This window comes from Leptopilina heterotoma, unplaced genomic scaffold (genome assembly GCF_015476425.1).
Source record: "Leptopilina heterotoma isolate Lh14 unplaced genomic scaffold, ASM1547642v1 Lhet_430, whole genome shotgun sequence".
NCBI lineage: Eukaryota > Metazoa > Arthropoda > Insecta > Hymenoptera > Figitidae > Leptopilina > Leptopilina heterotoma.
In genome coordinates this window covers 645,351-659,420 of record NW_025111082.1, presented here as the reverse complement: position 1 = coordinate 659,420, position 14,070 = coordinate 645,351, and the positions used below count along the sequence as shown (strand labels likewise).

General features: G+C 31.8%; 2 protein-coding genes across 2 annotated transcripts in view; both read left to right on the top strand.

The window, feature by feature from the left end:
- LOC122506770 overlaps positions 1-14,070 on the top strand; it is a 158,046-nt gene that overhangs the window by 132,899 nt on the left and 11,077 nt on the right. The gene's annotated exons all lie outside the window — the stretch shown is intronic.
- On the top strand, positions 7,112-8,368 carry LOC122506772. The gene has a single exon (XM_043619085.1). The coding sequence runs from the start codon at positions 7,112-7,114 to the stop codon at positions 8,366-8,368; it is 1,257 nt and encodes a 418-aa protein (XP_043475020.1).

Sequence of the window (14,070 nt, the reverse complement as noted above, 5' to 3'; positions counted from 1 at the left end):
AGGGCCTGATCCGCAAAGAAGCGAGGCACAGGCTCATAGAAAGATGGCAAGAAAGATGGGATGGTGAGGAAAAAGGTCGATGGACTTATCGCCTTATCCCGGCACTTGCCACCTGGATAAATAGGAAACACGGTCAGGTTTCCTACTATCTGACTGAGGCGTTCACAATTCACGGGTGTTTTAACTCGTACCTGTGTCGCTTTAAATTACGCGAGGACGAGGTGTGTGCATATTGCCACTTCCCTGAGGACAACGCGGAGCACACCCTTTTCTCATGCAAGAAATGGGACTTGGAGAGGCAAGCCATGTTCGACGGTGTTAACTGTCAGGTTACACCAGAGAACATGGTATCGCTGATGACCCAGTCAGAAGAGGCGGCAAGTCGAGAACTTCATAATCTCGGTTATGTCGAGGAAGGATCTCGACGGACGCCAAAAAACGTGATTTAAACAGCTTTTAATTTGTTCGTATGCTTTTTATTAATTTATTTTGTGATTTAATTGTCCTTATACATTTTTTAATTTGATTTGTGTTTTTTATTCGTCTTTGTACAGTTTTGTCTTTTCAACATTATAAACGTGTTTACTTTTTTTTTCTTTTCTTTTTTATATCCGTTTACAATTTTATCTTTTGACTTTTAACACTTCTTAAACAATTTTGTTTTTTTTTATTATTGTTGTGCTGTAAATTCCGCTTAGACTATGAAATAGTTTTAATCATTATTTTTAACTACGGACGCAGGAAAACCGCAGAGAGAAGAAGAAGGTCGCATTAGCGACGAGTTGGAGCGCCACCCTCGAAGGCTAAAGTCTTAGGACAGTTCCTCTTACATAATTTATTAAATATATTAACAAATATTGTTATTATATGTTATTTTGAGCTTAAACAAGAAATTCACTTAGAGATTTTGAAAAAATCGCCATTTTTAATGCTATACAAATATTTCAATAACTTATAAAATAGTAAACGTTTTCTAAAGCTTCTCTTCTTATTTTAAAGGTCATTTTCAACATTATGAGAATTACTTCAGGTATTAACGTGTATTCTTTGCTTAAAAATTGTAAGCAAAGCAAAGGTAGGATACCCAAATTAGAACAAAATAATAATAAATAGCACAGAATTTCAAAAAAAATTTGGTACTAAGAAAATAAAAACAATCCTGCAAAATTTACCCATCGTTTTAATGAGCAAAAATAAATCACCTCCACTAAGATGAGACAAAAAGTCAAAAATTCGAAAACAGTTTTTAAAAAAATTAAGTTTTTCAAAAGTTGTCGTCGGACAGACAGACAGACCTACAGACAGACGTAATCGCCGGACCATGTTTTCTGGATTCAGGGCATTTCAAAACGCAAAGATTTCATAAAATTAGCAAATAGTATATTAAGCAATAAGGTACGTAAAGGCAGCCTTTAAGTCCCGTGTTACTTACGATATTTTTTATTCCAAAGGCACAAAAGTGGCGATTTAAGATAGCAGACGACAGGGAGTAAAAGTCATTCACTTGTTCGACTTGTATGAAAAAGGCGGCCTTTTTTCCATGAGCAAAAATAACGCATGGGACTAGCTGTTTTTTTCCCCATGAGAAAAAAAGGTCGCCATTTTCATTCAAGTGGACAAATGAATGGCTTTTAGTTTCTGTTGGCTGCTATCTAAAAGCCCCTATTTTGTGCCTGAGGTATAAAAAGTCAATTTTTCACCAAATCTAATACCTTCTCATGTGATGAGAAAGTAAAAAACCATTTCCAACACTATAGGACCAAAAATTGAAATGTTAAAAAGAGTCAGACCAGCCCAACTGTGTTAAAAAAAATTTCATTGATTTTCTAAAATGTTAAAACTTTTATGAATATATTTTAGTTATAACATTTTAGAAAATCAATAAAAAATTTTTAACTCAGTTGAGCTAGCCTGACCCAAAAACTTAAAAAAAAAATTAATTTTCTATGAAAAAATATTGTAGAGGAAAGTTGTTTGTATTTTTCTAATCTAAAGTAATATAAAGTTAAAAATATTGAAATTTGAAAAAATTGAATTTTTAAAATTTTGAAAGTACTGTAGTTTGTGTAGTTTTCGACGAAAATGGCTGGCTAAGGAACTCGATCTGTATTTTAACAGTAACTTTGTACTTGCAAAGTTGCAAATTGATACAGAAAGTTTTTCAAAAGTTATCGTGGCGACACCATTGTGTCTACAGACAGACACATTTTTTAGACCATGTTTTTCGGACTCAGGGGACCCCAAAACGTCGAGATTTTATGAAATTAGCGAAAGTCAATTTTCTACCAAAACTAATACTTTCTAATGTGATGAAAATGTAAAAATTAGAAATGTATGGCGTGCAGCCTGCAGGCACGCGGGTGCCTTTCAACAGGGGCTAGTCTTATGGCTAACAATGGCACGCACAAGTGCCTGCGTTCTAGCCTGTCGCTCGGTCCTATCAATCGGACCACGAGCTAGCTCTGGGCTGACCATAACCCAAGAATTTTGCTATCTGGGTTGTAGCAATTTATACAATTTATGTAATAAAAGAACATCTTTAACCGTAAAAGGCCTCTAAATACTATTATTAAAATAAAACATTATTTAAATCCATAGTTGTAATTCATGAATCCTATATTCATTATTTATTAAACGAATTTGTTGTTTATAGAATTGTTTATAGGACTTATAGTTTATCAATAATAAATCATACTTAACGGTGTTCGATGGTCTCTTAAATTTTTCGATAATGTGCGACCAACAGTTATCACCCAACAAATACGGCACTGACCGGTTTAAATGACGTAAAATTGGTAAATATTCATTTTCTAACATATTTTTTTCTGTTCACAGGCACTTTTTACAAAATATGACAACGTACATTTATCACAAATGTTTTTAATTGTCTGAATTCAAAAGATTTTGTCAATCTGTGTAGAAACGCGGTTGCAGCATTGGAATTACTGTAGCAATGTAATGCGAATCATTTTGACAGCTAAGCCTTTACGCTCCCTGCATGCTTCTAGACTGAAAAAAATTCTGTGTGGCTGCCACATGTGTGGTAATGGCGCTACATTCTCTTGTCTGGAGTGCTCTGCCCTTCGGTTTTCGGGTACGTCAACGAATCTCGAGAGCAGGTAGCCTTCCCGAATAGATGGGAGGCTGTCATACCGATATCTCGATATTGGTGCAACCTCGTATTGAGCACGCTGAGATTTTAGTTCGGTGTATATGCGTGCCAGCTGTGACGCGCTATGATCTCTCAATTCGGGGTCGCTGATTGGACGAAAAACCAGTGTTGTAGCCTTCTCTCGTGGTGAGGTAGTGTTCCCTTGAGAGCTAATCCTCCTTCCGAAATCGGGATAGTACTTACCATCTGATCTGTGTGGTAGCGACATTCGTAGGTAAGGTAGCGACACAGAATTTTTTTCAGTGTACCCTCTACTGGCAAATGGGCTGTAACATACGTCTTGACGTCTGCCATAACATTACTTTTGTATTTTTAATCCTGCAACCGCGTTTCTGCAGGGATTAACAGAATCTTTTGAATTCAGACAATTAAAAACATTTGTTACAAATGTACGTTGTCAGATTCTGTAAAAAGTGCCTGTGAACAGAGAAAAATTTGTTAGAAAATGAACGTTTACCAATTTCACGTCATTTCAAACAGGCAGTGCCGTTTTTCTTGGGCGATAACTGTAAGTCACACATAACCTACAAATTTCAGAGACCATCGAACGTTCTTAAGACGGGAATGAGACGAATTTTAATATTTGAAAAATAAAACTGTTCCGTCTTGAAAAGATAAAGTGAGCGGATTTACCCTGGAAAATTGTGATTTCTAAATTTGGTATATGTGTATTAAAAAGTTTCTCTAAGTAAAACTAAAAATATAATTTCCTACATTAAAACTAAAAAAGATAAATCAAAAACTTTTTTTTATTTTTTAGTAGAAATTATAAGCTTTCAAATGATATAAATTAACCTGGATTTAGAGAATAATTTCCTAGATTTTTACCGATCTGAAAAAAGTGAGCGGGTTTACCCCAGTCTCCCCTATAGTTAGATATTTTTGACTGATAAAAATTTAAAAACTGCTAAATTAAATAGAAAAATGTTTATCCATAAAAAATTTTCTGTGTTTAAAGTATTTTTTAGATATTTCTCAAACATCTTAATAGGTATGTTTTCGTTGCCTGCACTAAGTGTAACTTTTACACCACCTCAAGAGTAGGTGCAGAAAGTGTAGCGAAATGTATGGTAAAATTGCGTCACATCCGGCAAAGAGAACAGCATAGTGCAGGTTAGGTGTTAAAGTGTAAGAAGTGCAGGCAACGAGAACATACCTAATACATATCATAAATTTAACAGAAACATGAAGAAAAAAAAATTAAAAAATAGTATGAGTCGGTTGGTGAAAAATGTTGAAGATATTGAATCTTTAGAAATTTAAAAGAAGTCATAAAACAGGGTATGGTCCACATGTTTCTTACAACTGATTCTTTGCAAGAGATTTTCATAGCCTCCCTTGGTCAAGCGCGTCTAGGCGCAGCTCCCAAAGGTTGATAGCTCCATACAAGACACACTATACACAGCCCTACTGGAAGTAAAAAGATAGAAAGAGATAGAATTTTGGGGATAGAAAGAGATAAAGTTTTTTCTATCCCTTTGAAATAGCCACTTTGCATACCCAAAATATTATACCTTTTTATCTACTCTATCTCTTTTTATACCCTATTATCCCCTATCTATCTCTTTTTATACCTATGTACTTTTATCTCTTTTTATTTCTCTTTGCTGCAAATTTTTATCCTTTTTAATATATAAAGAATTAATTAACCAATATTATTAACAATATTAAAGACTTTATGAAGTATTACAATTTCAATTGAATTTATTATTAAAAAAAAATATTTTTATAATTTTCGTACTTCTATTTATAACCTATTTTTAGCAAATCAAGTTATTTATTTATTTGTTATGAAATTATTATTTATTGTTTAAATCTATATTTCATTTCACATTATTAACCAACATTGTACACATAACACTTAAAACCAAATTTGAAAAATCTCGCACGCAGGAAGGCTCGACCCCTGAACCTTAGGGACGCAAGTCGAATACACATATCACTCAGCCACGCTAGCTTGGAAGATATTTTTCTTGAACTACCTTTTAAATTTTGGGACTGTATTGATCTCTTTTTATCTCTTACTCTATCACTCTTTATCTCTCAGTTGATCTCCTTTTAAAAGTTTTAATTTCTCTTTATTTATCACGAAAACGTCACATTGAAAAGGGTATAAAAAGTTATCTTTGGGGATTGAAAAAGGATTCAATGGGATATAATGAAGGTTATTGAAAAAGATTAAGAAAAAAGAGAAAATCGAATTTTTTTAATTTAATAGAAAAGAGATAGACTCTGATAGAACCGAAGGAATAAAAGGAGACAAGTATGGACTAAGATTTAAATAGGGATAGAAAGGGAAAGAAGTGAATAGTAAGAGGATAAAAGGCGATAAAGTAAGGGTTATTAAAAAAGATTGAATAAAAAGGGAAGATAGAAAGAGATTGAGAGAATAAAAAACGGATAGCCTGGGATAGAAACAAGATTATTAAAAGAGATAAGTATATTCTTAGATGAAATTAGAGATAGAAAGAGATAGGTGTGGATATTGAAAGTATTAAAAGAGATGAAATAAATGTTATTGAAAAAGATTTATACAGAAGGAGAGATAAAAAGTGATTGAAGTGATAAAGTGGGGATAGACTAAGATAGAGAAAGTTTATCTCTTTCTATCTCAGAGATAAAAAAATATTCAAAGAGATAGGATTTCTATCCCTTTACTTCCAGCAGGGAGACAACACTATAGACGACTAAGGGTTCAAATCGTGGTGTCGCAATTCCGTAAAAATTCTAATAGAACTTTTTTTGTTAATTTACTTTTATTATAACATATCAGAACACAATATAATCAGTTTTGATTTTTCATATAAATATTTAAATGATTTGGGTATACAAAAATATTTGAAATTTCATTCAAACACTTTCACAGAAAAAAACCCGTCTCACTTTTGTTGCAATGCATTTGGAAGTCGGTCTCTAAATGAGTAATAGACAACTTCAAGTGACTCAAAATGAAAAAAATGTCAGGTTCTAGTTTTTTTTGTGTGTTATGTTGGCAACAACTGTAGAAAATGTCTTCTGCGCGTTGCGCCGTTACTTTTTTTGTGTTTCGCATGTTTCGTGTTACATAGTTGCCATCCCTGGACAGTCAATTCACAAGTGTCTAACCTAAAAATTTGTTTTTTATTTCTCATAAATGCGATAAATCGACTTCAAGTATTAATGTTTTAAAAAGTACAACGTGTTTATTCATTATAAGCAATTATTTTTATTCATATATTTGTAATGGGCCATATAAATCACGGGGCCCAATTAATTAAAATTCACCCCTGACCCGAAAGTTTTCTGGTGGGAAGACGAATCGAGGAATTTTAGCGACCTACACGAAAGGAGAGAACCGACCGGTAAGCCCGGGAGACCGGTCATAAATATATAATAGTAATTGAATTGTTTTGATATAATTTAACTATAAATCTATAATTGTTATTTGTGCAGGCTCTTATAAAACAAAGCCTGGTTATAATTCCTGTGGATCACTGCATCGAAATTAGCCACGTTTAACCTGTCTTCTAGAGGAGAGGAATATTCGGGGACGCCCGAGGACCATTGACTAAAGATTGTCTGGAGTATCATTTTTGAATAGAAAATCTCAGGAGAGATTAAGGGCCCAAGTTATTGTGAGAAATGCGCATTATATCTATTGTGTCAGTTTTTTAATTGAATTTGTATTCGTGTATGTTTGGAAGATTGTATTTATATTAAGTGAATGTTTGTTGAGGCAGTTTCGAATTTTAATTCATTATCATTTTATTCGTTATAGTTTGTTGTTGCGTGCGTGTAAGAATAAAAGATAATAAATTAGCCGATAAATAAACGATAAGAAATTGCTGCGGCAGAGGATTTATCTTAATTTAATACAAAAAAGAAAAAGTAGAATTCGTTGGATGTTATTCAATTTTGTAAGAGAATTTAGAAACATCAATTATTAATAAATTTTGTACAATGACTCAACATAATCAAATTTTGTACCGTTTATTAAGCGAATCACAAATGGCGCTCAACGATAGTTTAGAATCCGCGAGAGGTTCATCGAACGAAAATTTCGGGAATTATAGCGAAGACAAAAAATATAATTATTATGATAATAACGGAGATCCCAATAATATATTAACACAACTAAATAATATGATGACGACAATTAAAGACGCGTTTGTTAATTTGAGTAATTCGCAAACTAGTAAAGCTAACGGTTTTAATAATAAAGCAAAAAATGTGACAAATATTGATATGGTGATTCCACAATTTTATGACCAATATCAAGATAATCCGATTAAATTTTTAGATAATATAAAACAGTATATAAAGATAAAAAACGTTCCTAATGAATGTGAATCTTTGATTATTAAAACGGCATTAAAAGGAAGGGCAAAGTCTTGGTTTATGTCAAATAATAATAAATGGGGAAGTTTTGCACAATTCGAAGAAGATTTTCTATTAGAATTTTTTTCGATCGAGTTTCGCACCGAGATGACGAATGTTTGGAGAGACAGACGGTTCGGAAGAATGGATAAGACATTTGTTAATTACTTTTACCAACAAGTTAGTTATTTAGAGCCACCTTTAGCCGATTATTCCAGAAATTTTTTAATTATTAGACAATTACCGCGAAAAGTGCAAGATGTTATGGCAGCAGTAGACTTGTCGGATACGAATAAAGTAGTGAGAACCCTCGCATGGCTCGACAGAACGGAGAGAGGGGAAAACGGATATAGTAATCGAACTCGTGAAATTAAATGGGACCGCGATAATGATCAAAGAAATAATAAATCATATGATAGAAATGAAAAAACAAATTATCATACGAATTATAAATGCGAGAGAGAAAGAGACAGAGAAAATCGCGAAAGAAACGGGTGCGAGAAAAACGCGTATAAAAATGATAAAGAAAGAAATACCGATAAGCCGGATCAATCAAAACAAAATTGGAGACACCGTGAAAATAAAATGGAATACGAAAAGAAAAATGTAGATAATTGGAGAACAGAAGACAGAAAATTTAGTAGGCATGAAAATGAAAATTGCTATCGAAATGATAATTCTTATAGGCAAAATCAAAAAGAATATAAACACGGGAGGACAAATGACAAAGGTCATAGAGTGGCAGCAATACAAAACGAAAATAACGAAGACAACGATAATACAAATGACGATACTAATTTAGAGATAGACGAAATTCTTAATAAAAGCGATTTAAATTAATCAACGACTGTAAAAAAGGTCCCTTTATATGTCGTTGGACAGGTAGTATTTTTGAGGACCTGGCATTTGATATTGAAGGAAAAAATTGCGAGAAAACAGTATTTGATAATAAATTGATAAAATATAAATGTTCCATAATTAATATCGAATTTGAACAAAATAAAAGCAAGGCTATAATTGATACGGGATCTGAAGTCGATTGTATTTCCGAGGAAATTTTTCATAAATTGGATCCGTCAAAATTGTTAACATTACCAGTTTCAAATATAAAATTATTAAGTGCATTTGGGGGAAAATCGTACATTATTAAAAAGCAAATAATGATTAAATTTAAAGTTGAGAAACAAGAATTTTTGTCAACATTTCTGGTGGTACCAAGGTTAAATTTTGAATTTGTTTTCGGAACGAACTGGTGTGGCGAAAATAAAGTCGATATTAAATATTCTGATAATACGGTAATAATAAACAACCAAACATTTCGAAAACACTCAGTAACATTCATGCAAAGACAAGAAAATAGTAAATTAAAATCTAACGAAGAAATAAAAGTGAATAAACTCGAAAATAAAATTAATAATATAAAAGAGATAAGGGAAAGTGAAATAAATTTGATAAACAAAAGGGAAAGAAAAAATGAATACGAAGAATCGAAATCCGCGAGAATAGATAAATGTAATAATCAAAAAAATAAAATTGACAAAATAATTAATATACCGATTCAAACTTGCGACACAATTGACGTAAATAAAGAAATCAGACGCATTTTCTCGTTCGAAGGAAAGTCTTATCAATTTTGTAGAATCCCATTCGGAATAAAAACCGCAAGCAACGGATTTGTTAGGGCGTTAAATAAAGTGTTTGACGATGAAGTTAGCGAATTTTGCACAGTATATGATGATGACATATTATTGACATCGCGAAATTTTGATGAACATTTACATCTCGAAATAATTTTTTAAAAAATTGAAAAATTGGGATTGACGATAACACTAAACAAATCGTTCTTGTGTAAAAGAGAGGTAAAATTTTTGGGATTTATTTTGACTCCTTAAGCACTAAAACCAGATCCAGACAAACTGAAAGCGATATCAGAAATTCCAGCTCCGAAAAATCGCGCGGAACTTCAGGGAATAATGGGGATGTGCGGTTATTATAGAAGATTTGTAAAAACTCACCCAAATTTCATTGACCCTTTTCGTGATTTATCAAGCGCAAAAAATAAATTTAAATGGGAACCAATACACGATAAGTTTCTTAAAGAACTAAAAGAGAATTTTCTAAAAACGGTTCCATTAGCACATTATGACTTAAAAAAACCCTTTTGCCTTCAAACAGACGCGAGCAAGAAAGGAATAAGCGCGATTTTGTTTTAACTCGATGATGATGGATGTGAAAAAATTATTGCAATTGTTAGTAGATGCTTAACAACGCACGAAAAAAATTATACAGTAACCGAGATTAAATTGTTAGCAATATTATCGGGATTAATTAAGTTTTAAAAATATCTTTTTGGATCTCATTTTGAGATATATACCGATCATTTAGCGTTAACATTTTTACTAAAAACTCAATTTTTTAATTCAAGATTGGTGAGGTGGTCATTGCTGATTTCAAATTTTTCATTTGAAATTCGTCATTGTAAAGGGGTAGATAACGTAGCTGCAAATTACTTTAGTAGAATAGTAATTGGGAAAAATGAAGAACAAAACGAAAAACAACAAATCGTGGCGAGAATAATAAAAAATAAAGAAAAAGAAATGGTAAAAATAGAAAAGAACGAAAAACAATTATTAGCAATTATAAAAGATCTAGCGAAATTACAAAAAACAAGTGTAGATACAGAAAAAATATATAACGAACTAGAAAACGCGAGAGAAGTAAAAAATTTTCACATGAAAAATAAAATAATATTCCACCATTTAAAAATTACATAAAATGGCGAAATGGCGAGCCTTGATACAGAAAAATAATAGAAATGAGATAATTGATTTAATGCATGCACAAATCGGTCACGCAGGCATCCAGAAAACAACAAAATTTATAAGTGAAAATTTATATTGGAAAAATCAAAAACGCGATATAAAAAAGCGAGTAAAAACATGCGACTTGTGCCAAAGAACTAAACATTTAATCATTACAATGGAGGGAAAATTTCAGTCTATAATCCCTAAGAATCCGAACGAGATGATCGCGGTTGATTTCTACGGTCCGTTACCAGCCTCGCAAGCAGGAGCAAAATATTTGTTTGTAGTTAAAGATTTATTTTCAAAATTAACGACTCTGTATTCGATAAAAGCGGCTAATACAAAAACTTGCTTAAAGAAATTAATTAACGATTACTTTGTAAAAAGAGGAAAACCGACAAGAATTCTGTCTAACCATGGGACACAATTTACATCTCATAAATAGAAGAAAACTTTAAATAATGTCAGAGTAGAAATTTGCTTTTCAAATATTCTTTTTTCAAATATGCTTTTCATTTCGTCTTGTGCGGTGTTTCCAGCGTCCAATCGGTGAAGCGGTTTAGGAGTTTGTCCACTAGATCTTTGGAAAGAGCGTCGCATGAGGAAGCCGTCATTACCATATCAATTACGATACGCATGCTTATTCCCGAAATCTTTTTTAACCAAATAGTTATTTGATATAAAACTACTTATCTTAAAATTCACATAATATGCACATTATTTGACATAAATTTCATTGCACACAAAAACCATTTAACATAAATATTATTTGTTATAGAATTCATTGAACAGAAATATTATGTTTCATAAAACTCAGATAACTTAATTCCTATTTGACATAAAAATTATGTAACATAAATTTCTATTGACATAAAAATCATTTAACATAAATTTCTTTTGACATAAAACTCATTTAACGTAAATTTTATTTGTTATAAAATTCATTTGACATCAATTTCATTTGGCATAAATGTCATTTAACGTAATTCTCATTTGACATAAATATCATTAGACATAAAATTAGCTTGACATAAATTTCATTTGACGTGAATATCATTTAACATAATTATTATTGAACGTAAAATTAAATTTATATAAATTTTATTTAGCATAAATTCCATTTAACATAATTCTCATTTGACATAAAATATACTTGACATAAATTTCATTTGGTATAAATCACATTTAACATAATTTTCATTTGACATAAAGTTCACTTGATATCAATTTCATTTGACGGATAAGTCATTACACATAATTCTCATTTGACATAAAATTCAGATGTCATTGATTTCATTTTACATAAAGATTATTTGACATAGAAATATAGGCGCGAATTTCAAAATTGGCGAATCACAATGTTGTTGATAATATCTAATTGGTTACTTTTAAAATTCGCGCCGATATTTTTATGTAAAATGTAATTTGTGTAAAATGATTTTTATGTCAAATGAGAATTTTGTTGAATGACTTTTATGACAAATGAGAATTGTGTTAAATGTCTTTTATGTCAAATGAACTTTATGTCAAATGAAAATTATGTTAAATGGGATTTATACCAAATGAAATTTATGTCAAGTAAATTTTATGTCAAATGAGAATTATGTTAAATGGCATTTATGCTAAATGAAATTTATAAAAATTTAATTTTACGTTAAATAATAATTATGTTAAATGATATTCACGTCAAATGAAATTTATGTCAAGCTAATTTTATGTCTAATGATATTTATGTCAAATGAGAATTACGTTAAATGACATTTATGCTAAATGAAATTGATGTCAAATGAATTTTATAACAAATAAAATTTACGTTAAATGAGTTTTATGTCAAAAGAAATTTGTGTTAAATGATTTTTATGTCAATAGAAATTTATGTTCCATAATTTTTATGTCAAATGGGAATTAAGTAATCTGAGTTTTATGTAACACAATATTTCTATTTAACCCCTTCGTTGGCATTGACGCATTTATGCGTCAAATTTTTCCGTGCCCAGCGTGGCACTGACGCATTTATGCGTCAACCATTTACAGTAAAACCTCGTTAACACGAACTTGGATAACACGAATTTCGCTTTAGCGCGAACAAAAGTTTCGGTCCCTTGAAAATAACATAGGCTTAATTTTAACGGATAACACGAACACTCGGTTTACACGAACAAAAATTACAGTCCCTTCAAGTTCGTGTTAACGAGGTTTTACTGTATATCATTTTTAATTACCTTCAAATTGCAATGAAATCATTCGGAAATCGTTACTCGGGGGTTTTTGGGGTCGCTGAACACGAATCTGGCATCAGATTTCCAAAATTCAAAATGGCGGATCCAATATGGCGGAATTAAAAATTAAAAAATTGACCAAATCGGCTGGAAATCGCTACTTGGGGGTTTTTGGGGTCGCTTATTTCGAATCTGATGTTTGTTTTTAAAAATTCGAAATGGCGTATCCAATATGGCGGACGTAAAAATTAAAAATCGACCAAATCGGCTAAAATTCGTTACTCGGGGGTTTTTGGGGTCGCTGATTTCGAATCTGATAATTGTTTTCGAAAATTCAAAATGGCGGATCCAATATGGCGGAATTAAAAATTAAAAAATTGACCAAATCGGCTGGAAATCGCTACTTGGGGGTTTTTGGGGTCGCTGGTTTCGAATCTGATGTCTGTTTTTAAACATTCGAAATGGCGTATCCAATATGGCGGACGTAAAAATTAAAAATCGACCAAATCGGCTAAAATTCGTTACTCGGGGGTTTTTGAGGTCGCTGATTTCGAATCTGATAATTGTTTTCGAAAATTCAAAATGTCGGATCCAATATGGCGATTGAATTTTTTGAAAATTTATTGTTTTCGAGAGATTTTCTTAAAAACTGGTGTAATCTCATTAAACTTAATACTTGGAAGTTTTCCAGGTCGCTGATGTCAAATCCAAAGTCAAATTTGAAAAATTCAGAATGGCGGACCCAATATGGCGAACAAAAATTTGAAAAATCATTTAGATTTTTGTGAAATTTGTCATATGACGGAATTTTCGGTTAAAAATTACGAATAAGACTAATTTAAAAAAATTGAAATTTAGGAAATTAAAAATGATGAATTCCGAATAGTGGAAAAATTCCCGAGTAGCGAGTTTTAATCAATTTGATCGATTATTAATTTTTACGTCTGCCATATTATCCGCCATTTTGAATTTTGAAAAACAGACCTCAGATTCGTAATCAGCGACCTCAAAAACCCCCAAGTAACGAATTTTAACCGATCAGGTCGATTTTCAATTTTTTATGTCCGCCATATTGGATCCGCCATTAAGAATTTTCGAAAACAAACATCAGATTCGTAATCAGCGACCCCGAGAATCCCCGAGTAACGAATTTGAACCGATTTGGTTGATTTTTAATTTTTACGTCCGCCATATTGGATCCGCTATATTGAATTTTTGAAAACAAACATCAGATTCGTAATCAGCGACCTAAAAAACCCCCGAGTAACAAATTTTAGCTAATTTGGTCGATTTTTGATTTCTTTATGTCCGCCATATTGGATCCGCCATTTTGAATTTTTCAATTTTGACCTCAGATTCGTAATCAGCGACCCCAATAACCCCTAGGTACAAATTAAAAAAAAAATTCTGTACATTTTGGGCACTTTTGGTAGAATTGTTTCTGCCAACGAAGGGGTTAATGAATTCTATGACAAATGATATTTATGTTAAATGGTTTTTGTGTGCAATGAATTTTATG

Bases quoted from the DNA above. Each gene is read 5' to 3' on its own strand.
- LOC122506772 (XM_043619085.1), top strand. From the start codon at position 7,112: ATGACTCAACATAATCAAATTTTGTACCGTTTATTAAGCGAATCACAA.